The sequence below is a fragment of the Malaya genurostris genome, chromosome 1, assembly GCF_030247185.1.
Source record: "Malaya genurostris strain Urasoe2022 chromosome 1, Malgen_1.1, whole genome shotgun sequence".
Lineage (NCBI taxonomy): Eukaryota > Metazoa > Arthropoda > Insecta > Diptera > Culicidae > Malaya > Malaya genurostris.
Genome location: NC_080570.1, coordinates 64,776,117 through 64,803,554, shown reverse-complemented (window position 1 = coordinate 64,803,554; position 27,438 = coordinate 64,776,117). Strand labels below are relative to the sequence as shown.

The window sequence follows — 27,438 nt, the reverse complement described above, 5'->3', positions numbered from 1 at the left end:
ATTTGTTCGAAACAGTGACGCTCTAAGGTTTAAAAGAAACAGATTCTGGTGTAATACAACTATTATTTTAGATTGATAGGCAACTAGCCGTATTGTTGTTTTGTACAATCGTGATTTTCCTGCGTGCTCATGGTTTCTGAGAGAGATTTTGCGGAGAAGGTTGTTCTTTCACCAATACTACTGAAACTATGGCCTTTGTAGCGTTATCATGGCGCCACCACTGTGTGAACAGTATGTAGTATCAAATCGTTTTTGCAATCATCACTCGTTGGATGTAAATAAAAAATATAGTGTTTAGAGGTGATATGCCTCTACCAATCCTACTACCAACATTCAAGATTCATATGCGACTAATTTGTTTTTTTTTTAACTAAAAATCTCTGTTTTATGACGTGTTCACAGTACAGATTTTTTTTGTGTTATTACACTATGTGTTCTTAAGGCTAATTATCAGAACTTTTTATAAATCTTTTGCGTAAACGTAGTATGAATGTTAGACAAAAAAGGACTAATTACTAACAGTAAAACGTACTTAATCCACATAGCAGTGAAATGAAACCTTCTTTATCATTTTTGAAAAACACTTGCAACAATGTTTTACTGTGTCGATCGTTCTTAATTGCATTCTGTAGACCGAAATGTTCGTGGTTACAAAGTCACCCGTTTGTGCGAAAATTTAAACCGCTAAGCTAAGTTAGACGAAGATGACAGTTCAATTTGAACTGCTTAAAGCACTGATGAGCCGAAGCTGAAATGCTAAGAAAGTTCATTTTTTTTATTTCAATAATACATTTCTTGAAGTATTTACTTAAGTATTTATATTTCAATAAAATATTTTCATAAATTTGATAATATCAAAATCAAAAGGTTAGAAATTGAGCGACTTCTGGGATGTTTCAATTATTCTTACTGCATTCTTCATATCTTTTATTTGTGATTCATACATTACCATATGTTTCAGATATAGAGAACATTTTCTACACTTCTCAAGAGGTTTTGTAAATACTGAGCATATTATCAAAAATTTAGTAACACTCCCGTCTCTGTTTTTCACGGGAAATACGCATCCTGCCAAATTCAAACCGGAAAAATGAGCCCATGTTAGTTAAAATGAAATCTATACAAATCCGTATTATTTCGTTTTGTTATTTGAAACCTGTACAAATCCGCGTTATAGTATGTTCACATTAGCGCTGATATCAAGTGATATACGGGTACTTGATATCCGATGATATCATGTCCGATATCACTTGATATCCCATACAATTTGATGTCAACGCGTATCACCATTTTGGCATGATATCCGGGATATCATGTACGATATTATGTCGCGTTGTCAGAAATCGCAACTAGCAACACGGATAATGGCATTGAACGCACTCATTTATGAACGTCACTTTGAGAGTGACAATAAACAATCATTATAATTTCAAATTTTTCAGCGAATACTGGCGTTCGGAGACAATTAATTGCAAGGCTTCAACTATTAATTGAATTGTATGAGAGAAAAGCAATATTATTGATCTTACTCCTAATGGGAACATTCAATATGACAATTTGATTGTCAAACGATATTATTTCGATCATATGTGAACACTCCCACGTGATATGGATATCGTCCCGGTATATTAAGTGATATAAGCGCTAATGTGAACATGGTGTTAGGTTCTTGCAAAAAAAATAGGAAATTCCGGCAAAAAATGTGCACAGGCCGTGTGAATTGGGGTTATGAAATTCGGTTCTTCCAGCAATTATAACAGTAAACAGTATGAATTCATCCAATTATGAAAATGTTTTCAATTCGGAAAATCGCGTCGCTCTAACAGCAAAATTAAACAGTTTTCGAACTATTTTTTCTACGATATTGCTTCTTAGAGCCAAAGCAAAGATATTTCTCTTGATTTTATCGAAATTCATTGATTGGAAGTCAAATAAAGACTGTCCCAGAAAGTATGAACGCAACCAAAAACCGCTGCCATTTCCTAATGGTTCAGAATCTGTCAATTTTTATTGCTGCGTCCTGTTGTTTACACTCTTCTCTAACCAATAAATTCGTTTTCATCAGTTTGTTTCGAAATGCGTGGACTTTCAGCAGAACAACGTCGAAAAATTGTGTACAAATGGTGCACAGAACGCGGACTGTCACTGAGTAAGATAGCAAAAATGGAAGGAGTAAGAGAAAAAGCCGTGCGAAATGCAATCAGAAAGTTCGGTGAGGATAACACCTTTGAGGATAAACCGAAAACGGGTCGAAAAAAAGGTCCTGCTTACCCTCAGTAAGATAAACGTATACTGAAGGCGTTCGAGCAAAAGAAGGAAGTTTCAGTTCGGGATGTGGCCAACAAAGTGGGCACTTCGAAGTCAAATGTTCTTCGTGCTAAAAAACGTTTGAATCTTCGAACCTATAAATAGCAGAAACAACCAAAACGTAGTCTAAACAAGTAGCATCGATCAGGCCGAGGGTTCGGAAGCTGTACAATACGATTCTTGCTGGAAACCATGATTATGGACGACGAAACCTACGTGAAACTCGATTACAAATCCTTGCCGGGACCACAATATTATACGGTGCGAGAAGGGCAAGTGTTAAACCAGTCCGAGACATTGATTAAAGTCGAAAAAATTGGTAAAAAACTATGGTCTGGCAAGCAATTTGTAGCTGCGGTAAGATTTCGAAATTCTTCATCACCACTGCTTCAATGAACAGCGAAATATACACTTATGTGTTTTGTTTCATCAATGTATTTAAAAAAAAACATTACACTTCGATTTACATGTGGTTCTTACGACCGAACTGTTTTACTTCTCAAATCGAACTGACTAGCCTGTCCTGCTGAATTTGCCCGCCGCGTACAAGCGGAAAAACTTTGCCGAGATTTGAACAGCCGAGTGCTCGGCAAACACTAAAACAACTGAAATTTCCGGGATTTTGCTTTCACCGAGATTTTAGATTTCGAGAAAACTACAAATTACCGAGATCTTCATCGCTTTTGAAAAACAAATTACCAAAATTATCGGTGTTCAAGCATGTGAACTAATGCAGAAATTTCAAAAAAATTATGCCCTTTGAAGAAAATATTGCCAAACATATACGCCGTAGAATGGATGTACTTCCATGTTATTTACAGTAGAGAACACAATTCGATTTTCCACAGAAAATCAGATTCCGCAACAACGAAATAAATGGCTCAATAAAACATTGTATATTTAAAGAAATATATCATACCGGAGTCCGATCAATTTCATGCAGTAGATTATCGTTGCGAAGATATTTATTCCGTAAGAATGCTCTGGAGGATTTTTTGTCTCGAATAATAGTCGAACATTGAACAAATTTGTTCTTAATATCACGAAACATATCGCTATATTCGGATTCAATTTTTATTTGCCACTAATTCCACATATGAACACATGCACTTATTTACATCACTTAGTTTTGCACTGAAGAGACATGGCTACTTCGATGAATCACCGAATTTCGGTTGTCTAAAAGTTGTTTACCCAGATTTCGGTAAGTTGATATCAATAATTTGCTGATTTCGGCAAAACGGCCAATTGCTGGTAAACACGATAATTTTCAAAACGAAATATTAGCAATTGCCGAGAAATAGTAAAAAATAAAAAGAGAATTTTGGAAAAACCTATTTAGCATTTTTTTCGCCGAAATCCAAATTAAGTTTTAAGTGTGTATAAATAGTGATGTATTTTTTTACTCGAATAATCAAAAGGATAAAGCAATCGATTAAAAGGATAAAGCAATCGAGTATTTGTAATCGATTGACGGCAGTGCCACTAATCGAGCTATTCGATTAATAGCAATCAATTAATCTGAATTTATATCAGTTTGTAGATAACGTTTAGCTTTAGGCTGCAGACAGAGTGGGCGCGAGAAGCTGAGTCGAGCTAGTGACTTACATTGACAAATCAAAAGTGGGAATGATACTAGCAGCAAATCAAAAGGACTCTTTCAGAGTACAAGAGAGAAATCGGCTCAGCTTTCAATCTGACAGGGTCCCTCTGTTTTGCTGTAAGTACGTTTCCTTTTTTGGTCAGCATCAAGCTCGGTTCAGCTTCTCGCGCTCACTCTGTCAGCAGCCTAAGGGCGAAGCCAGAGAGAAAGCGACGCGAAGCGAAACTTTACAGATCGCTCGGAGTTGCGCGGCAGAGCTCCGTCCATTCAAGTTCGGCAGCAAAAGGACAATTATGTCAGAGTGAACTTGATGCATTGCAAGGCGAATACTGCCGATCGCACCGCACTCACTCTGACATACATGTCATTTTTCTGCTGAACTTAAATGGACGGAGCTCTGCACGCAACTCCGTGCGATCTTTCAAATTTCGCATCACTTCGCTTCGCGTCGTGTGTCGCTTTCTCTCTGGCTTCACCCTAAGGCTAAACGTTGCTATGATGAGAGTTGCAGTTTCATCTGGCATAATTCAAGGAAATGCGAATTTCAATTTAAAAAATGATTCATGGTCCATTCTGCCACGGTAACAATGTTCATACATTTCTCCATCCGTTTGATCATAGATTTTATTGAATATTCCGAGAAACTGACAATTTTCAAGACATTTCAACCACATTTTCTCATATTTTTGCTTGTTGTATGATGCAATAATGGTAAAAATTCGTTATTCAACACAGTTTTTCATTTGGCAGCTCTGATTCTGTTTAGAATAATTTGATCGATTAATTCCATTAATCGATTAATGCTTAATAGTAATCGATTACACTAAGCGACTCCTTTTTTATTATCCGAAACCTAATAACATCACTATGTATAATTCCACAACCGAATTCGATAGTCCCACGACAAAAGGGCGTAACTGCAAATGAGAGCCTCTCTTTGTTTGCTTTCTCTAAAGTTTCCAATATAAATCGAAAGCTCTTAGTTTTACCTTGGAAGTATTGCGAAGAGTGAAGCGTCAAATATAAAATCAGTTCGGTAAATCGTAAAAGAAAAAGTAAACAAAGAGAAAATGTCATTTACAGTTAGGCCCTTTTGTTGTGAGACGGTCGAATTTATCTATTTTACACATTTTCAATCAATCAAGTTCGCTGCCTAAATTTTAAGTCATGGTAAGAAAACAAATCCTTATAAATTTTTCAGCAACAAAACAATATCTATTTAATTTGCACGATTGATGCCCCTTTGAAGATTCGATTGATTCTTTTTGGCTTCACTCTTAACGCGACTATCATTATTGGCACATTGTCGCAAAGCTGATTTACCGGTAGCAACACCTGCCAATGAAAAATGGAACCAAGAAAAGGAGGATTTTTTCGGAAATTTTCATATCGGCAGTAGTGATTTGCAACATTTTTATCGTTTATTCAATAGTACAAATATATATTAGCAATAAAAGTACACTCGGAGTAGAAGAAAATCGATTTCAAAGTGATTACTACTACTTTTTTTAGTGTAAACTATAATTAAACATGGAAAATCTTCAGGAATATGTGAAATTGGGTAAGGTTAGGTTTTTTTGGATCAACATTTTTTTAAACAGAAACCAGTGTAATATTGATTTCTCGAGTACTAGAATGTATAGCGATCGAGTATTTATTTTGGATACTTTATTTGTTATTTCCAGGCATTTGAAAAATGGTATCAAACCAAGTTTAATGCTCTATTCTGAATAAACAGTAGATTTCGCACAATGAACTAAGATCAACATTACCACCTCAGAGTAAAAACTTTTTCTTCAACTTTTACTATGATTTTTCAAATGAATTTGCACGTTTTCATAAGAAATCGTTGAAAAGGTGGAGTAATTTGAATTTTTCCTACCGATTTGACAGCTCTTGCTTAAAGTATCATCTCTAGACTAGCAGCGCCTCTACATTTCAGTTTTGCCACAATATGCCAATTGAATTTTCTTGCGTATGAATTTAGAGGAAAGTTTTAGAAATAGTCTAGCACCCCGCTTTCAGAAAACGAAAACAAACATTATTTTTAGTATTTCGGAGACGGCGTTTCTTGTACCTTTTTATATACCGCACGTAATTGAAAATGGATTGCGAGTAAATTTGAACTAACAATGGAAACTATTAAGTAAGTAAACATTGCAGTAGTTCATCCCAATGAAAATTCGATTTTATCATGATTGAATCATTTTTCGTGCAGGGAAAACGTAGCCAAATACGCTGCTGGCGGTCAAGAAGACAATTTTTGTCGGCTGTGCTTCGTAAAGGCCTTTAAACTGCGCACCGTGTTTCCGTATGGAGACAATCCGGACAACGAATTGTTTCGTAAAATTTCTAACCTAGCATTGGTTAGCCTAAATCACCGGGAAGAACCGGACTGTTGTATTTGTTCTCGTTGCGTCACTGCTCTAGAAGAATTTGATAAATTCCGACGTCAATGTGAAACACTCAATAACCTGTTGCTGGATGCACGTGGCCAGTCGGACACAAAAATTTTCAACGAAAGCTTCGCAATGGTAAACTTTTCACCGGTTTCAGCAGATCCACAATCCAATGAACCGTCAGTAAAACAGGACACGAGTAAAATTGATGATATTGATCCGTTCGAGGATCCAGTTTCCGGTAATGATGATAGGGATGATAGGGATAGCGAAACGAAACCCAGAACTAGATCTGTTGGGCGTAGCTCCGTGTCCGGTAAAACCGGTAAAAAGAGAGGACGACCATTGAAACGAACATTGAAACTGGAAGATGAGGAGGAAGAAGAGTTTGAGGAAGCGCTGTTTGAATCGGATGACAGTTTTAAACCAACACGAACTAGAGGTCGCCCTAGACGATACAAAAAGTTGACAACAGTTTCGAAACCGAAAAAGGAACGGCTAGAAAGGAAATCAATTGCCGATGATACCGACGAGACAGAGGAGAGGAGTAAGGTATAAGATTATAGTTCGAATTGCTAATTATTGTAAACATGAATATGTTTTCTGTTGCTTTTAGAGCGGCAGAGGCAGCTCGCGTGATTTCAAAGTTTATAACGCGGGACACGGATCGATCAATATCGCATTTCGCGGTTATCGTTATGTGAAATTTCGCTACTGTAAAACGGGTTTGTCCGTTCGTCATGGTTGGCAATGTATTGAGAAAGACTGTACCGCACAGCTTTATACGAAGAGTACGGCTAAAGACTACGTATTCTGGCAGAAGAATACTTATGAACACAACCATCCATCGGATAAGTTGGATGAAATGATGAATACGAAACTAGAGGATTTGGAACCAATGGACACCGAATCGGCAAACGATATAGCGGAAGTGCTTAAAAGTGGCCGTCAACTGTACAACTACAGCATCATACTTCTTACGACGGGAGAGATCGTCATGGTGTATGGTGATCATCGTCATCGTTTGTTGACAACTAGAGTGAGTTTTGACAGGTAGAATTCTCGATGATTGCAATAAACATTTTGAAATATATTTTGCAGAATGATGGAGCTAAAATCTACGGTTGCACCATAAGTTCTTGTCGAGCAGTAATCTACGTTACGCCGGATAACGAAATGAAGGTGTACAGCGGAAGTTGTACTGATACTGGAACAGCTTCCGAGCGTTCGTTCCGTCGATCCCACAAAGTTATTGCTTTCGATGGGTACTACTACACTTTCACCGGTCGACGACTGGAGAATAAATGTCTGGTGTGGCAGTGCTATTTAAGAAAGTCCCACAACTGTTCGACTTTAATCTATTCCACCGATGATGATGTAGTTGTTGCTGCCAAGCACCTGGTAAAGGTACCTCACAATCACGATACGGATGCGTACAAACTGGAGGAGGGTCATTTGATTGTCGAAGGTCGCAAAGGATCACTGTCGATGGAATCGACCGAGTATCATGTGGGTAAAAATCAAGCGGGGACGGATATTATCATCTTCGAAGGATTGCGGTACACGATTATGAACACTAAAATCGACGGTACACGTGCGTGCCGTTGCTTGGAGGACGATACGTGCTCGGCGTACATTTATCTCATTCCCAATGGCACGGTAATTAAGTTTGTCGGCCTGAACGAACACAGCCATTCGCTGCCGGAACAGGAGAAAGACATAGATGATTTTGATTTTATCATCGAAACGAAACACGTGGAAAAGTACGCTCCGATTTTCAAGTACTACAAGGGATACGAGTACCGAAGACAGGTGCGCCGGGAAAATGCCATTTATTACTATCGTTGCTCGGAGCGAAGAAACGGTTGCATGGCAGCGTTTTCGTGTAACGAAGATTTCAGTATGGTCAGAGAAAACAACGAACCGCACAACCACGAAATGACCAAACCGGAAGACGAACGTCGTAGGATCAGGCTGGAGCAGGACGGCACAATGGATTATCAAATGGGCACCTACGGCGATGACTACGAGGTTTTGCACTACCAAGAAAACCGGTACTGTCATTTTTACAACCATAAAGATGGTTGGCGCGTGTGGAGATGCTACTCCAGCTCGCGATGTAGGGCGACCTTGTTCCAGAGTTTGCCCGACAAGCGAGTTGTCGATTTGGAAAAAATACAACATTTGCACGATGGTGAAAAGCACCCCAGACAACGCCGCAAACCACAGCGTGAACCAACGAGCACGGCTGAGGAGAAACAGCAGTTCTACAGCGACTCCGACAGTCGGGAGAGTGCCGATTGGTTCTGAGTAATTTCTGATCTCTCGTTTAATATCCTGAAGTTTTAATCGAATGCTATATTTTTTCTTCGTTGTCCAAGACATACTATCAATACGAAACAAACAATTCATTCTCCAGTTACACAGTCTGTTAGTCCCTCTTCAATTTTAACGGAATTCGGAATTATCATTAAACACTTGTTGATTAACAATAGTAGCGTAGTTAATTCATTTTCCATTTCTGAAATTTCCTAATCATAAAACAATGAAACGGGTTGGATAGAGACCTGCAAATGTGGAGTTAACTTTTTTTTTCTGCGCGAATCAACGACAAGTCTAACCGGAATTCAGGAAACTCACTTCAAACTGCACGTGTTTTTTTTTCTTCCTGTCGATGAAATCGATATTCACCATTTTCCTTATGCTTTTACTGAATTTAGTAGAAGTCTAGTTAGTTGTGTGACTATCGGTAAGAATGATCGTCGGCATCATTATTAGAAAGATGGTAGTCGTGACGATGAGACCAATCGTGGAGTTTAAATTGAACAGATGGCCGTAGTGAAACCGACAGTACCAGCAGTAGGAGATGGTTGCCGATAAGATAAAAGTCCCAATGTATATAAAATATGTTCCGTAGCGTGTTCGGTTGTTGCGGTCATTGTTTTCAAAGCCAATTCCTCCCGAAATGCCGCCACCACTGCCCCCATCAGCGATTGTCCGATCTCCCCCAGAGTTGGCGCTGGCTCCATTGTCTTCGGTACCAGCCAGCTGAGATCTTGGATTGTGGATCAAACAGTGCACGACGCAGTTGTCAAATAATCCACAGGCTGCTAAAGTTTTTGAATCTGGTTGTAACACGTGTCCGTTAAAAACCAATCGTACAAGCTTTTTCGCCGCCAGTTCAATAGTGAAATTACGTCTGAAAACAGCCATACATTACGAGCAATCATTAAAAAAAATGTTTAGCAAATTTAGTTTTACTAACTTTTTGAAATCACCAACCCCTTCGTTCAGATCACCTTCGACTAGCTTTGAATCGTCATTCAAATATTTTAGCTTAATTCTTATTTGCTTCGCCTGTAGCTTTTCCTTCGTTTGCTGAGCATCGTTTAGCTCTCCCGCTCCTCGGCCGTCGTTAGCGTGACTAACTTCGGCTGTTTGTCCTTTCTGAGCATACCGCCGATGTCGAAGACCAACATCATCCGAAGAAATCGATAAATTTGCTCTTGTCGCCGCCGATGCTTCGAATGACCGCGGGCTGTTATCGTCCAGATCACGATCCATCTGGCGTATTATTTCCTCCGGTCCGGTATCAATTTCATCCAAACTGCTACGACCACCACCGGGAGCTGATGTACTGGGATATGTTTCCGAGTCACTGATGTCCAATCCGGTGGCCGATTCGGACGCTTCCGTTAGGATAGACTGTGTTATGTTGTCAATCGACGATGCGATGCTGTCGTTCTCCAGATCAAGTTCTTCTGTTTCGGTCACGTTGGAAATATTGGACTGCTGGGATGAACTGCGAACTGAGGTGACGGTACAAAAAACATGAATTTTGACGCCAAATATCTACTGTAAAATAAAAACAAAACAGTAACACTCACGAATGTTTATGGTGACCGGTTGTTGTGTAATACGATTTAATCGCCGCAGATTGTTTTCGATGATTAGAACGGCAGCCTGCGAGTTCGGACTGGTGCGATCTTCCCGCACGTATGTCGAGCGCCAGGCAAAGTAAACAATGATCAGAGCTAAAATACCCAGTGTCCACTGATTGATCACTTCGTCTGAACTTTCGAAAAATGGCAACATTTTCCACATAATACCAGGTAAACTGATCGGTAAACCACCGATTTCTCAACGCAGAACTATATTTGCGTAGCCTTATTTGTCACGGTTTACTTTATAGATGTCACCTTGTACAAGCATTCTGATCGTGATGAAAATGCGTAAAATGTTATAAAAAAGAAACGACTCATTTTAGGAAGATAATAAGGAATCAACAACAGAAGAACAAATTGATTTTTTTAATTTACATGTAGACGAATTGAGCCAATTTGCTGTATTTGCCTAACAAGTCGAATTTTTCGAAAACATACGACCGCTGAACAAAACAACAAATTTGCCAATCATTTGTGTATGAAATCTACTTACATAAGCTTGTTGTTTATGTAAATGGCAACTATGACACGAAATTTGGTCTGGTCGATCAAAACAAAGGATCGAATTAGAAGACAACGGCGCTTAATCGATTTGATATTTTTCAGTAATGATCGCACGATCACGAACTATTTTGTACAAATTTTCCTTTTTTGTAATGACGTATACGCCCCAGTGACGTTTTGCACTTATTACGAATGTCAGAGAACAACGCAAGCAGCGAGAATTGTCATTTTCATTGGTAGCAAAATTACACCACACTGCTAGAAATCAGCACTTGATTTCAATATTTTTTTCTAAAATTGTTATAAATTTCTAGGCACACACACTGAAAAGAAGAACTTGGTAGCACTAACTACGTGGTTATGGTGAAAATGAACAATGTTGAATAAATCTGTATAAAATGTTCAAAACAACGAATGTAACAATGAGAGATTCTCTTTGTTTACTTTCTCTTTCGATTATTGCGGAATATTCCTTCATTTCTCGGTAATTTCTTCAGTGCAGATTCAGAGATGATAACTTTATGTAATATTATCGGTAAATAATTGGAGTGAATGATTGCTAAGAGTACCGTAATAATCGAAAGAGAAAGTAAACAAAGAGAATCTCTCATTATTACATTCGTCGTTTTGAACATTTTATACAGAAATTGTCATTTGTCCGTTTTTGATAACGGCAATAAATTACCTGCTAACATTAACTTTGAGGAGGAATTTTGAAGGTACTTGCTTAGTCACAACTAGGGTTGCAGAGGTATTTTGGCCCACTTTGTAAAAGTATCCTTCAAATGTTGTAATATCTTTGAAAACCCCTTCCTCAACAGGTAATTTAATGTTATGGTCTAAACGATGAAAAAATAATCATTTTTGGGAATTTTATCCAGAACTATCGTTCAACAAAATAAAGTCCAATGTTTTGCATGATAAAAAGTATCATTCGAACAACATTTTGTAGTTTTTTTTATAGAAAAATATTAAGAACTAGGTCGGTGAAGAGGTATTTTGAGGACGCTTCTTAAAAATCATGATTTACGGTGTCCACTGTATCTCACCGCAGACTAATCAAAAGTGAACAAATCAAAGCTGCAAAGTTAGAGTAGAAGTTTTTCTAGACCCCAACGTTTGATTGATTTTTTTAATTTTTGGTGGTTGCTCAAAAGTGAAAACTACGATTTTTCACAAAAATATTCGCCATTTTGTAACTGTAAAACCTCCCCAAAGTAACAAACAACAAAAAGGAAAACGTCAAACCAGACCCCAGGTTTTTTGTATGTAGAAAGTGTGTCCAAAATTTGAAAAAAAATGGTGCAGTAGTTTTTGAATGACGATGGACACGGACTTTCAAAACCTTTTCGAGCTTTCGAGAAAAACGCGTTTAAAGTTTTTTGTCTATGAAATCAATGGAAACAATTTATTACTCAAGGGAGCCCGTAGGGTCTATCATTTTCAAAAAATCATAATTTTTTTTTAATAATTTTTTATAATGAAACATTTCAAGAATGTTTTGTCGAGTTTTGAAGTTAATCGAAGTAGAAATCTTGGGCCTGTGCGTCGAGCTCTTGCTTGTTCGCAGAATGAGATATCCATAGATAAAGTACTATAACTTCCAGAGTTTCGTTCCAATAGGCATGAAAATTTTACAGAATATTCTTAGAATGTTTTACTAGAAGAAAAATAAAGAAAATAATTAACTCCGCTTATTAACCGCTCCTTAACATCGATTAAATCCGTAAAGCTCGTTAGGTGGGCCAAAATATATGAAGTGGCCAAAATACTTCTGTTACCCTAGCTATGAATATTACCGTTATTACCAAAATATTAAAATTGTTTAAAATATTACCATGAACATTGTAATTTTTATACGTGAACTCAGTAGACTCCACGTTGTGAAAAATTCGTAAATTTGTCTTGCCGTGCGTGATTGAATGTATAGTAATTATTTAAAAAAACATTTAAATAACTGCGGATGATTTCGTATTAGATCTGCAATTCAATTTTTATGAGTAGTTTATGTGAAACATACTCAAAAACAGTATTTCAAATTTGGTGTAATTTGTTTTCTTCATACTCTACAAACTTACATATTTCAAAGCCCCATACGATCCATCGAAAAATGTTGGATCAGTAACCGTGATCCAGTGGACTTATAGTGTAATTTTATTGACTCTTTTTATTTTTATTTATTTGAAAATCAACAGACACAATGTGACCCCAATGATAATTTCTAATTCTAATACTAAGTAAAAAGTAAGGCATTTATTTTATTATGTGAAAGATTGAAGTCGAACTCAGATGACACTCGATTGAACGACCAGCACGGTTTATTCCGTAGTTGATGCAACATTCGTTAATAAGCGTCGATAACCATTTGAAAATGACTGTAAAATAGCCATACTATCCATCGAAAATGATTATAAAATACTATGGCAACAATGCACATTTGGAAGGGCTAATTATATGTAAACATGTCGCATACAATATTTTGTTACTTTCATAGCCTAGTAGGATGAAAAAATAACAAATTGAACAGATTCTTTGCAATAATTCAAATGGATTTATTTTTTATTTTTCAAGAACCATTCGATATTCAGTAAAATTCCGTAAGACTTTTTTTCATCTCTAGAACTTTTCGGACATTCATTCAACTCTGGTAGTTTCAAACTAACTACAATATGATGTTGAATATTCGATACGTCTAATTTCCTTTCCTTTAATTTTTCTTTGCTTCTGTTATAGAGATTTTATTCTTGAGGTCATTCGCCTCTTCAGGTCAGAAAAACTTTCTGATCCTATGTTCCCAGAGCCGCTGCATGAAAGGCATAGACTAACTAAATGTGCTATACTCGTCCCCCACCATCGATTCAAAATCACATCGAGAATGTCGCAAGTTCTGGACTATTTATTCACTATTTAATCATGTGGTATCAATTCATCGACAAAATCGTAAGCATTTTACCGGTTTTTCAGTGGTCACCCGGAGATAACTTTTGTCGTAGGAACAATTAGAAGGATTTTCAATAGGGTATAAGATATGTAAATGCTACCCATGTCAAAAGTCGGATTCTCTTCGTGTGTCATAATTTTCTATTCTTCTTTACGTTCCCTTTATGTGCCATGCACGATGTTTGGATGGGGATTGAGAAAGATGAGTGGCCGTCTCACTCAGTTCGATATTTTCAGTGTTGCGAAAAAGTTGTAAACAGTAGTGTCTCTTGGCATATATTTAGATTGTTTTTTGGATTATATCCAATCACTCTTCCTTCTCACCTGATCCGAAACAGTAAGTAGCGAGCATTATTTGATATTAATGCGAATCTCCTTGCGTTTTCGGTCCTCTTATCGCAAGTGGACAATAAAGTGAATGGTAATCTACGGCAAGACCTACGTATGACGGAACACAATACATTTACGTGCTAGGAATAGAAACATCACTATTTCAATGAAACCACAAATTTGCATTGATCCAACGATGTGATGGCATAGAAGTGTGGTTGACCGAAGGCAAGAAGTGGTTGCGTATTTCGGATTACGTAGAAGCAGTGAGACACATGGCGATGCAGAAATATCATAATTTTCTAGTTTTAGCACTTACGCATGACTCGACAGTATCTAAACAGGAACAGTTTATTCCAGTCTGCGCTGCTTGTGCATGAAATTACCGATGTTGAATACTATAAACAGTGTTTACTAAAGTGGAGCTCGCGTACTAGTGTTTCCATTCTGTGCTAGTATATAACATTTTATGTATACAATTCGTTTAAATGGAGTGGAATTCCCAAAACGAGATACTTTTTATTGACAATTACGATAGGGAAACTGCATCCTCATGCTTATTAGGTACTTGGTACTTGAAGATTCACTACCATTTTTATAAATACTTTTTTAAATGTTTATTCCGTCCGCATTCCATTAGCTACAATAATAAAAACTACTTTATTGGCAGTTGCACGACTCAAGTGGTAACGAGTAGTTTTGTATCAATGTAGAAATGATGCAGTGATATATTGATATATATTCTCCTTATAATATTAACACACATCATTCATGCTGAAATATTATTCTCATAAGTGCAGGGATTGCCGGCGGTGTGTTAATTTAGCATATAACATGTCCAAGGTTCATTAACGGACCAGGAATTTCACTCTCTCGTCATGAAACAAAGTGGTTTCAAAAGAATGAGAAATTGATTTATTTCGACAACGAAGGAAACGATGCTGTACATTTGATCGGATCAATAAGACGGGTAGCACGGAAAACGCCCAAGCACGTAGCAAAAGCGATTAAAAACATCATTTCTGAATTCAGATGGGAATTTTCGCCTCACACACCATACTCCCTCGACCTGACCCTTTCCGACTATAATTAGTTTTCATCAATGTCTCATGCACTTGCTGGGAATTACTACACCAGTTATGAAGATGTGGGAAAATGGCGTCATTGCTTGATCACTTCAAACGACGAACAGTTATTGCGACTCAGTTATTCGTGAGTTGGTGTAAAATTTCATGCTTTGATATTTTTGGAGGTTTTGTACTTTGTCATAAACCGGGTCGGTGGTTCAGAGTATAAAACGCAGATTTCTTATGTTCGAGTTCTAACGTACACTGGACATTTTCAGGAAGGTTCGGTTTTCGTTCATCGGAGAATGTTCGATAGTGAACTTTTCACAACTGATTTTTCGCCATGTTAAATAACTTGCAAAAATCAGTACTGACCTGTTCTGCAATGAGTTTTCTGATCGATAATTTTTTGTCTGAAAATCTCATGTGAATAATTTCAGTCGTGATTTTCGAAATTTTAATTTTTTCCCAACATTGCAATGGGATGAAATGCTATATTATGTCGTTTCCGCCTGAGAACCCTAAAACTGATCCGGGGTAAATTTTGAGTGCCCCAGATTATTTCTAATTTCAATAAGATGAAGTCGGTTTATAATGACAAAAAACTTTATTGCTTGGAACGAAATCTCCGTATGGTAGAACCATAAAGTGACACATTCGCAAAAAAAACTCAACGCTATACAAATAAAAGGTTGAATATTATGATCCGCAACACTATTATAATTGCATATATTTGAACTATTCACAATATTTCGTCTGATACAAGACAAATACAAATCAAGGCGAACAAAGTCTATGTTCTTGGATCACGTATTCAATGTTTTTTTTTTTTTCAAATTTTCACAAGAAAACTGAAAACTTTGTGTTGATAATGAAGACCAATTGCTAATAAGGATCGTTCACTTGGAGCTTTTATTGTCTTGCTACACATCAATAGCTCGAAGGTGGAATCATCGGTTCTTATTTCTTTAAAAATGAGGAAGGATGACGCGTTACCTTGAATGGAAAACGATACAGAACCGTGCTTAATGAATTTTTGTTGTTGCCAAATCTTTATGATATGGATGTGGTTTTAACAGGATAGTGCCGCTTGTCATACTGCTGACGAAACAATCGACTTATTGAAAAAAAACATTTTCACGATTACATTATTTCGAGAAATGGACCGGTGAATTTGCCTCCACGTTCGTGTTATTTGACGCCACTCGATTATTTTTTGCGGGGATTCGTGATGTCATTGGTTTTTGTGAACAAACCAGCAATGATTGATACTTTGGAAATCTATATTCAGCGTGCGTCATTGCTGAAATATGCCCTCAAAGTAGTCGAAAATGGTACCTCCAGAATGACCTTTGTGAAAAATAGTCGTGACAGCCATATGCCAGAATTCATATTTGAATGTTAAATGCCAAGAAATTATCTACCAAATAAAAAATATCATAATTTGGCATGTGTTTTATTTAAATTTCAAATCAGCAAGCTATTAAAACATCTTTTACAAACACAATGTAATACTCCTCGCTAATCAAGTCAACTAGTTGAACTGATTGAATAAATAATTTTGAATTTTATTCCCTCCGCATCTAGTTAATTTGAAGGGAAGGGTAATATGCGATACTTGAAAGCATCTACTGTTTGATTATTTAGTACAATCCCCATGATTGATAAAGGAATTATTCAAAAATATTCTTCTCAAAATTCAATTTAACTCTGAGTCAGATGAAGTATCATCGGTTACCAATCGGTTGCTGCACCCAATAATAAATTCAATCAGAAGACACAATAAATTATAAATTATTGATCTCCATATGGACTGAATGCTTTCAATCAGAGATGCCAGGTAAAAGTTTCAGGGTTTCAAAAATCTGTAAATGTGAAAAGAAAATCTGTAGTCAGCAAGCATGCCTCGCTGGCAGCAATTTCTCTATTAAGTATGACATGCAAAACTGACTTGGCGAGCAAAAAAAAAGGTCGCGGCAATTTCAAAAGTCAGTAAATTTGGATGAAAGTTTGCGAAAAACTCGATTTTCAAAAAATGTCTGCAGCACTATACCCAAAATCTGCAGATTTACAGACAAATCTGCAGATCTGGCATCTCTGTTTTCAATGTTCTACACGCTTAAAATTAGTTACTCAAAAATGAGTATGATCCCACTCATCTACAGAAAAAGTGGAACAACTCTAATTTAGAGTAACTCCTTAATTACTCAAATTTGAGTTCTTCCATTGAAAGCAATGTTTGGGTAAAATCTACTCATTTACTGAGTAATGCTTTATTTGTACATGTGCCAAAAATAGAGTAATTAGCACTCAAATTTTGAGTAAAATTTTATTTCAAATTGATTAAATTAAATTAAATTAATTGTAGCAATTACGCTAAATATAAGTACAGTATGTATAACTCAAGACGAACCGCAAATTGTGTTATTGCTACTAATAATTTACTTTTTTTATCTCTGGAAGCGTTTTCTACTTCTACCTCTGGATGTGAGTCATCCTTCCGTAAATTTGCAGCGAATTCACTTATTTTTTTAGTGATTTCTGCCAAGGAAAGTTATGATTTAAAAAACATTGGATTTGTTATTCACGATAAGTAATGATCTTCACGATAAGTAACGTTTCAGGCTTTTAAATCTTTGGTATAGTGAACCACACTCGGAGCACACGAAAGGTTGGTCTGATTTCCAGCTGGTATTCAAATTATGACTCTTTCAATTCTTTCGCTTGTCCATGAGTTATCATGCCACAACCTTTTTAATATGGCTCGAAAACCCTAAAAACTTACTCCTTATTCTAGATTTCAAAATTATTTCTTAATCTTTACCTCGCAATTTCCTCGCCGTTGTAGCGTCAACTTCATCCAATATTTTCTGCTTTGTATTATTGCAGCCATAGAAATTTCCACAAAATCACCAACGAAGTTAACCACAGATACGTAATATGAGCAATAGAAAATAGGGAATGATATCACAAAATTTTTCGTTCGGTTTTTCGACAGTTCGCTGAAATAGTACTTCTAAAATTCGATACGTAAAACTCAAATTTAGAGTAAAAATTACTCATAATAATCACGGGTAACTACTCAAATTTTGACGTTTCCATGCATCATTTGAAAATGAGTAACTAGTACTCAAACTCTGAGTAACTTTTTCTAAGCGTGTACACGTTCTACACGAACAATATGTCAAAATTTGAGTGAAGTAAACTCGTTGCCATGAGTTCTCTCGCATTTATTCATACATTAGAGTAAGCGTAGAGTTTTTGAATATTTGAGTGAAAAAAATACTTCATGCAGTTCAGAGCGTTTTCATTCTCGGAATATTCTTATCGAAATAAAGAATGCGAGAATACGTCGTTTTCCTTTGCCGTTTCTAGATCCGGTTTTTAAAACATGAATCAACGTCAATCATCGATGTTTTGTGGTTTCAATTATGCTTAGTGAAAGGCCAACATAGAGATATAAAAATAATTCGATTTCGACTCCAAACCGTTCAAAAGGAAACGGTTTTGAATCACTATTTTGCGCATTCAAAAGAAAGAAGAATAACTTTGTATATGAACATAACGAAGAAAAGTTTCTTCATTTTGAGAGCAAGGAACTCAAATTTTTAGTTAAACTTACTCAAATTTTGAACAAAATATTTTTTTCTTATTATGAGTAAAAATTGTTCAAGTTTTGATAATTTCGTCCCTTAACTCAAAAATGAGTAGATAGGTGGTAACTCAAGTCACTTTTAACTTTTAATAAATTTTGAGTTATGTTCAATAAGGGTGTACGGTGTAAACTAGAGATGGTCGGGTATCGGGTATTTTACCCGAAACCCGACCCGTACCCGTACCCGACGGGTTTTTGGTCGGGTACGGGTAAAAAATTTTATTTTCAATCGGGTACGGGTCGGGTACGGGTAAAAAATTTTACTGCTCACTCGGGTACGGGTCGGGTACGGGTAAAAAAATTTATCGCTCACTCGGGTACGGGTCGGGTACGGGTAAATTTTTTTTTCGGATCGATTACCCGACCATTTGTACTTCACATAAATATGTTTACACGTTGACGAGATTTTTTCATTGCAAAACAGTTCTTCCGAAAAATAATCAATTTGATTCAAGGGGTTTTGACATTCCCGCCTAGGACCAGACCTGTCAAACGGCATCTTTTTCCAGAAAAAAACATTTTTTTCTTCATAAAAAGTTATGTGAATATTTCCCGCCCTACTTTGTTTATAACATATTTAATAAGACACACTGCCTTAGCTCTATGATGTTGCGGTCGGAATCTACTTTTCACGTAGGATTTAATGGACTGCCATTTTAAAGCAGTTTAATGCACAATCCAGTAAAAATTATTTGATTCATATACTGCCCATACTCGCATATCAGTCTCATATCGATTTTCGCCAATTTTGAGTTAGCTTGAGGAATGGAGCCTTTCCTCAATAAACTCTCAGAAATTGCAATGAAAGTTGAGGGTTTGTTCAGTAAAATATAAAAAAATATCAACTCATTTCTGTGTCCCATATGCTAAAGTACCCGCATATCAGTCCCATTCAGTGCAAAATTTCAATAATTTCATTTGTTGCAATATTGGAACAGCAAAGGTGTATTACCGATATTTCATGTAATAACACCAAGATTTAGCATTAGGGAGCAAAGCAAAGTCTTGGCATTACATTCCTTTCGTGGAATTTGGCCTTTCTGTTTCAACAGACTTCGCAGCCGATTCTTAGTGTACAGAATCATTGCATGGCTAGTAATATGAATCCTACTGACACTAAGAATCCTTCCAGGTCGGGGTTCGAACATACGACAGCTGGCTTGTAAGACCAGCGTCCTATGCATTGAACCGCCAACCCGGGACCAGCATTAGGGAGCACAATAAATAAAAAAAATCGGAAATAAACTTTTGATCGTCTTTTTCTCAACATGCCGATTTCCCATATGGGACTGATATGCAAGTATGGGCAGTATATAAAATGTAGTGTAGTACTCATATCACATTCAGATACCAGAAAACTGTTATTTTAAATATTGGTTAGAGACTTTCAAAATTTTCATAAAAATCATTGGGATTCTTACCATAAAAACATGGACATTTATTTCAGAAAATCTGCATAGAAGTTCTTATTATTCTGCACTTCTGGGTGGTGTCACCTCACTTTAAATGACACCGATTGATGGCACAGCAAGTTGGGCTATATTGCTAGTTAATTTTCGTTTCTTTTCACTGGACTACAAGTGAAAATCTCGATGCGTGACAACGTGGAGTCGCAAAAGTAAGGGTGAAAATCTTTTCTCGTGAAATACTCAAATTTTCACCGTGTTCACTCGTGGAGGGTTCCACCGGTTCAATGGCTGTAAAAACCACCAGCTACCGATAACATCGTGGGTGTGGGTTTGTGAGGTTTACAAAACGGGCATAGTTGACAGATTAATTTAAATCAAAATCATAATTAATTTTGCTTTATAGTAAAAAATTGTAACCAAAAAAATTAGAGGGTTGTATTCAAGACACGACCGAGCACAATAACATTAAAAATGAAACGTTTCTAGGGTCTTTATAATAAATACAAAAATAAAGATGAAAATGATGATGATACACTAAACTTCACTACACTTCAAAGTTACTTGAAAGCTCAATTTTAGATACAAACAACCTAAAGATTTAAACCTGAACAAATGAAACTATTTCATTTTATGATGATAATTTTCGAGAAACGTACAAACTTATTAATTTGATTTGATTTATATCGTTTATTTACCTCCAGTTTTAACTTAATAATGGTCGTTCACTGGGTGGACTTATTAATTTTATAAACATTTAATCGATCCAAGAGAATGTTGTACCAGTAATCTCAGTAATGGTGTAATTTTATTAATCCTTCAAAATCGTCGATAATCTTTGGAAAGTGTCGGTAAATAATATGGCAACAATACGAGGAAAAAAATATGTGAAACAGTCCGCATAAAATATTGTCCGCCTGTGAAACTCAATTATACTACTAAACCGAGGAGACCGCTTTTAGATAAGTTTTAGAATTTAATTTTGAATCTTTTGAAGCGTTTAATTCCTGGTGGGACAACAACTTGTTCAGTCACATATAATGAAAAAGAAGTATCTATGATTATCATCACCACACAACTTTATACTGAATCCATTTGCGCGCCACCGTTTTGTTCGCATGAGAATTAAGATTTAAGTATGCAAACCGATCCATTGCCACATTTTTAAGCTTACAATATTGAAGCTTTGGAATCATTTGAATAAGGAAAATCCATTAACAAATCATCGAGGAACAAGCGCTGCAAATTAGATCCGAAAAATCTATCGCCGATAATTCTAAATTGGCCTGATAGTTACCAGAGAACCAAAATTAAATACTCAATTCAAACAAATTTTTCAATGGTATGCAACTGAAATATTCAAATGACGTCATCTCATAAGTTTAAGTTAAATATTTCCGAATCGATTGGTTGTTGAATTATATAAAACCATCAACAAATGACTAAGTTATAAGCGTTCAAAATTATGACAGAAAAATGTTACGCGATTAGTTTTGCATGTTTTAAATTGACACCCAGCCTCGGGAAGCGAAGTGTAAGGCATTTGTAATGCAAAATCGACCAAAAATTTGCTAAATACATGGGATATTTCAAAAGAATCGGTAACCACGCTGATTGGGTTTTTCAATAGCTAGATGATATATAAGATACTCAAGCGAACACGGTGACAGGAAATTTCACCAACACATAATGCAAAAAGCGACAATCCAGTCATCAGCTCACTGGACAAGCTACTTGTTTCATTCACAGTCAAACATCAACTAGGCAAAGAAATATTGTGCAGCCTATATTTATAGATTTCTCTTCATACTACACAGAACGATGCGGTGTTTTTTATGCATGACGCAAAGCCTCCTACGCCGAACAAGAAGTTGACGTCATTTTGTACAGCAGGGATTGGTGGATGAAAACATAGGTCGATTCCAACCATTTTTTCAATAGTATGCTATTGAAATACTGAAAAGACGTCGTCATACATGTTTAAGTTGAAAGTTTTCGAACCGATTGGTTGTTAAATTATAACAATCCATCAACAAATGACCGAGTTATTAACGTTCAAAATTATGACACAAAAAGGTTACGCGACTATTTTTGAAACTTTTAATTGACACCTGGCCCCATATAGTGAAGAGTAAGGCATTTTTAATGCCAAAAATTTCCTACGAATGTTCAAACTACTTACACTTGAAGGACTCACTGTTCACCATGTTCAAAATTGAATTTTTCACACCGGGAATACACGTACATTGTTTGATTCTTTGGTCGAACTGATAACACACTATTCATTTTAGGGGATGTTCGCATAACATTCATTTTCGTCACGTATAATATTCAATTTGACATTTGGAACTATTTTACGTGATTTTTCAAGTGATTCGAATGTGAATTTTTATTTGTGTGTCAAGATAATGAGCACGCTTACTTATAGTTCTAAAGAATTGGATCAAAAGTCGCACTGTTTCGTAAAAACCATACCTACCCAAAATTGAGTACAACGGGTATTACGATATATTGGGTAAATATGCTTTTTGAAAAATTTGAGTAGATATTACTCGCTTTTTTTTTTTTTTTTTTTTTTTATTTTATTTTTTTTTTAAATAACTATTTATTGGAATATGAGTTAAAATTAAATTATTAAGATTTAAATTGGGTGTTCAGCCACAAGTGGTGACTTTTCAGCCCTGTTATATATATATATATATATATATATATATATATATATATATATATATATATATATATATATATATATATATATATATATATATATATATATATATATATATATATATATATATATATATATATATATATATATATATATATATATATATATATATATATATATATATGATTTGGTTATTACCATGAAGACATCATTTGCTTCCGCAATTCTGAGATTTTTGTGTAGGGAAAATTCTAAACCTTGTATTGTGTAATGGGGAAAAGGAACTTATATACTAACTTACTAACTAATACAGAGAGCGAATCGATTCAATTGAAGATTGCATCGATTTTTGTCGGAATTTGCTTATAATATTATGTGACATTACATCTAATGGTTCTATATTTGTGAGTCTGTGTAACTCATTTGTACTAAACCAGGGAGGACGCTTCAGAATCATTTTCAGAATTTTATTCTGAATCCTTTGAAGCGTTTTCTTCCTGGTGGAACAACAACTTGACCAAATTGGTACCGCATAAAGCATGGCTGGTCTGAAAATTTGTTTATAAATTAACAGTTTGTTTTTTAGACAGAGCTTAGAATTTCTGTTTATAAGAGGGTATAAACATTTAATATATTTATTACACTTTGCCTGGATTCCTTCAATGTGATCCTTGAAAGTGAGTTTTTTGTCATACGTTAAACCTAAGTATTTAGCTTGATCAGACCATGTCAATTCCAAGTCATTCAATTTGAGAATGTGATTATTGTTTGGTTTAAGAAAAGAAGCTCTTGGCTTGTGAGGAAAGATAATTAATTGCGTTTTTGCTGCATTTGGTTTAATTTTCCATTTTGACAGATAATCACTGAAAATATTTAAACTTCTTTGTAGGCGACTGCAGATCACTCTTAGATTTCTACCTGTGGCTAACAGACTTGTGTCGTCACAGAATAGCGATTTCTGACAACCAACGGGTAGATTTGGAAGATCAGAAGTGAAAATATTATACAAGATTGGAGCTACACTCGAACCCTGCGGAACACCGGCTCGTACGGGTAGCAATTCAGATTTACAATTCTGATAGCTAACCTGAAGAGTACGATCAGTTAAATAATTTTGAATCATTTTGATCAAATAAATAGGAAACTGGAAATCAGACATTTTTGCTATTAAACCTTTGTGCCAAACACTGTCGAATGCTTTTTCTATGTCTAGAAGAGCAACTCCAGTGGATAACCCAGAAGATTTATTTGATTTTATCATGTTCGTTACTCTGACAAGTTGATGAGTAGTTGAATGTTCATGACGAAATCCAAACTGCTCTGGTAAAAAAATTGAATTCTCATTTATATGAGTCATCATTCTTAACAAGATAATTTTTTCAAAAAGTTTAGTGATAGAAGAAAGTAAGCTAATTGGGCGATAACTTGATGTTTCTGCTGGGTTTTTATCAGGTTTTAGGATAGGAATTACTTTAGCGTTTTTCCATCTTTTTGGGAAGTAAGCTAATGAAAAACACTTGTTGAAAATTTTAACCAGGAGTCTCAAGGCAACATCGGGAAGATTTTTAATAAGAATATTAAAAATTCCATCATTACCAGGAGCCTTCATGTTTTTGAGTTTCCTAATAATTGATTTAATTTCATCAAAATTCGTCTCAATAATGTCATCGTGTGATAACACTTGGGTTGAAATATGATCATACTTCAGTGAGACTTCATTTTCAATAGGACTCACAACGTTTAAATTAAAATTGTGGACACTCTCGAACTGCTGAGCTAGCTTTTGAGCTTTTTCACCATTTGTAAGAAGTATTTGATTTCCTTCCTTGAGAGCAGGAATTGGTTTCTGAGGTTTCTTAAGAACCTTAGAAAGTTTCCAGAAAGGTTTAGAATATGGTTTAATTTGTTCAACTTCTTTAGCGAAATTTTCATTTCGCAAAAGAGTAAATCTATGTTTAATTTCTTTTTGTAAATCCTTAACTATGTTTTTCATAGCAGGATCACGAGAACGTTGATATTGTCGTCGACGAACATTCTTCAACCGAATGAGCAGTTGAAGATTGTCATCGATGATAGGAGAATTTAATTTAGTTTGAGCTTTGGGAACTGAAAGATTTCTAGCTTCGATAATATAATGATTCAAATTATCAATTGCTGTGTCGATGTCCGCAGAATTTTCCAAAATAGTTTCATGATCCACATGATTTTCAATGTGAGATCTGTAATCCAACCAATTAGCTCTATGATAGTTGAAAATAGAACTAATTGGATTAATTATAGCTTCGTTGGAAAGTCTGAATGTTACAGGAAGATGATCTGAGTCAAAATCAGCATGAGTAATCGGTTCACTACAAATGTGACTTTGATCTGTTAGAACCAGATCAATTGTAGACGGGTTTTTCACGGAAGAGAAACAAGTAGGATTACTGGGATGAAGAACTGTAAAGTAACCAGCTGAGAGTTGATTATGAAGTATTTTACCATTACTGTTATTTTGCCTACAATTCCACTGGACATGCTTATCATTTAAGTCCCCTATTACGAAAAATTTCGATCGATATCTTGTAAGTTTTTGCAAATCGCCTTTAAAGAAATTTAATTGATCGCCGGTGCATTGGAATGGCAAATATGCTCCAGCGATGAAATAAATTCCATGAATGGTTTCAACTTCGATTCCCAAGCTTTCAATAACTTTAGTATTGAAAGAAGGTAAAATTCGATGTTTAATTTGCCGTTGGACAAAAATGGCAACTCCACCACCAATTCCAGTAAACCTGTCAAATCGATGAACCACATAATGTGGATTGCTTTTCAATTTTACATTTGGTTTAAGAAAAGTTTCTGTCACAATGGCAATATGAATTTTGTGAACTTTGAGAAAATTATAAAATTCATCTTCACTCGATTTCAAAGATCGAGCATTCCAATTTAAAATATTCAAATAATTATTTAACATCACTGTTAAATTTTAAATTCATTATAATATTATTTGCAAATTTCCATCCGATTTGAAATGCTTCAAAAAGTGATGAAGTCGAATTCATTTGGATGATCATTTGAAAAAGTTGATCTTGTAGGTAGATCATTTTATTTTCAGTTATATCGCCTAAATCGACTTCATTTAAAGAAGCGAATGGCATTGAAGGAATATTTGTAGGTAGACTGCCATTAGAAGAAGATGATTTGGCCGGTCTACCTATTAATAAATTGTTTTCGTTAGAAGAAGAACTGCAAGGCGGTCCTGTGTTTTGATTATTTACATTAGAAGAAATAGGAGATAGATTTCTACCTAATATACCAGCATAACTGACATTAGAAGAAGATGATGACGAGGTCGATCTACCTGTCAATAAATTGTTTTCGTTAGAAGACGAATTGGCAGGTGCCTTAGAAGAATTTTCAGGTATGTTCTGTAAATTTAAGGTCGTTGATTTGACTTGTTGTCTAAGCGAACGAGCGTTTAAAATTTTTTCCCTGACAGGACATTTCAAATAATTGGATTTATGATTTCCATTGCAATTTGAACATGAAAATTTATCAGTGGTTTCATTCATTGGACAAACGTCTTTCGAATGCGATTTACCACAATTCAAACACCGTATATCCATATGACAATTTTTGGTTCCATGGCCGAAGCCTTGGCAACGACGACATTGCGTTAAGTTTGCAATACGATTATGCCGTTTATAATGTTCCCAATGAATTTTAATGTGGGAAATGAAACGTACTTTTTCTAAAGTTTTCAAATTGTTTACATCACTTCGATTGAAGTGTATTAGGTAAAGTTCATGGGAAATTCCAGAGCGTGGTTTAGAAGTACCATTCGCTCTTTTTTTCATAAGTATTACTTGGGAAGGGGCAAAACCAAGCAATTCTTTTATTTCATTTTTAATTTCATCAATACTTTGATCATTTGATAATCCTTTCAAGACAGCCTTGAAGGGTCTGTCTGATTTTATATCATATGAATAAAATTTATGAAGTTTTTCGGACAAATATCGAATAAGACGTTCGTAATCTTCCAATCCATCCACCAAGACTCGACATTCTCCTCTTCGTCCGATTTGAAATGAGACTTTTACTTCCGGGAGAAAAGTAGAAAGCTCAGTACGGAATGCTTTGAAGTCGGAAATCATCACCGTCACTGGTGGCATAGATTGATGTTTCTTCCCAGAACGACAAGCGTCCATTTTGGGAATTTTTGAAGAATTTTCTTCTATGTCGCTACAATCGGATTCAGGAAGAATCTCGTAAATATTGTTAGACGGCATAGGATCAACGGAAGGGAAATCCGTCCGTTGTCTTTTATTTTTACATTCAGATTCTATAAGATCGTGAATGTTATTAGAAAAATGTTGAATAACGGATTGTGATTTATTCCGTATTGAATTATTTTTAGCCTTAGGCTTGTTGCCTTTCCGGTTGGACGCAGGCATTTTTGAAATTAATGAAATTTTAAATTAAATTAACTAGGCTAAATTAGTCTTCGATTAGACTCCTAGCTAGCCTTAAAAAAGGCTGATTAATTTCTTAGTCACTCTAATATCACTCTTTGTATCACTTAGTCACTCTAATATCACTCTTTGTATCACTTAGTCACTTAGTTAGTGATTCA

The 27,438-nt window shown here is 35.7% G+C and overlaps 3 protein-coding genes across 3 annotated transcripts in view; 2 read left to right on the top strand and 1 right to left on the bottom strand.

Annotated features, from left to right (window-relative positions):
- The first annotated feature begins 5,868 nt into the window (after positions 1 to 5,868).
- On the top strand, positions 5,869 to 8,803 carry LOC131440307 (uncharacterized). The gene is made up of 4 exons (XM_058611461.1): positions 5,869 to 6,056; positions 6,129 to 6,861; positions 6,926 to 7,348; positions 7,411 to 8,803. The coding sequence occupies exons 1-4, from the start codon at positions 6,043 to 6,045 to the stop codon at positions 8,617 to 8,619; spliced, it is 2,379 nt and encodes a 792-aa protein (XP_058467444.1). The 5' UTR covers positions 5,869 to 6,042; the 3' UTR covers positions 8,620 to 8,803.
- A 10-nt stretch (positions 8,804 to 8,813) lies between these two features.
- LOC131440308 (transmembrane and ubiquitin-like domain-containing protein 1) lies at positions 8,814 to 10,941 on the bottom strand. Its single transcript, XM_058611462.1, has 4 exons — positions 10,747 to 10,941; positions 10,197 to 10,522; positions 9,575 to 10,118; positions 8,814 to 9,508 (listed from the first exon to the last, which is right to left on the bottom strand). Exons 2-4 carry the CDS (start codon positions 10,411 to 10,413, stop codon positions 9,037 to 9,039), a joined length of 1,233 nt encoding a protein of 410 aa, XP_058467445.1. The 5' UTR covers positions 10,414 to 10,522; positions 10,747 to 10,941; the 3' UTR covers positions 8,814 to 9,036.
- A 2,968-nt stretch (positions 10,942 to 13,909) lies between these two features.
- LOC131440306 (kelch-like ECH-associated protein 1B) overlaps positions 13,910 to 27,438 on the top strand; it is a 61,495-nt gene continuing 47,966 nt past the window's right edge. The window contains exon 1 of the mRNA XM_058611458.1: positions 13,910 to 14,034. The gene's annotated coding sequence lies outside the window, so the exon portion shown is untranslated. The remainder of the gene's footprint in view (positions 14,035 to 27,438) is intronic.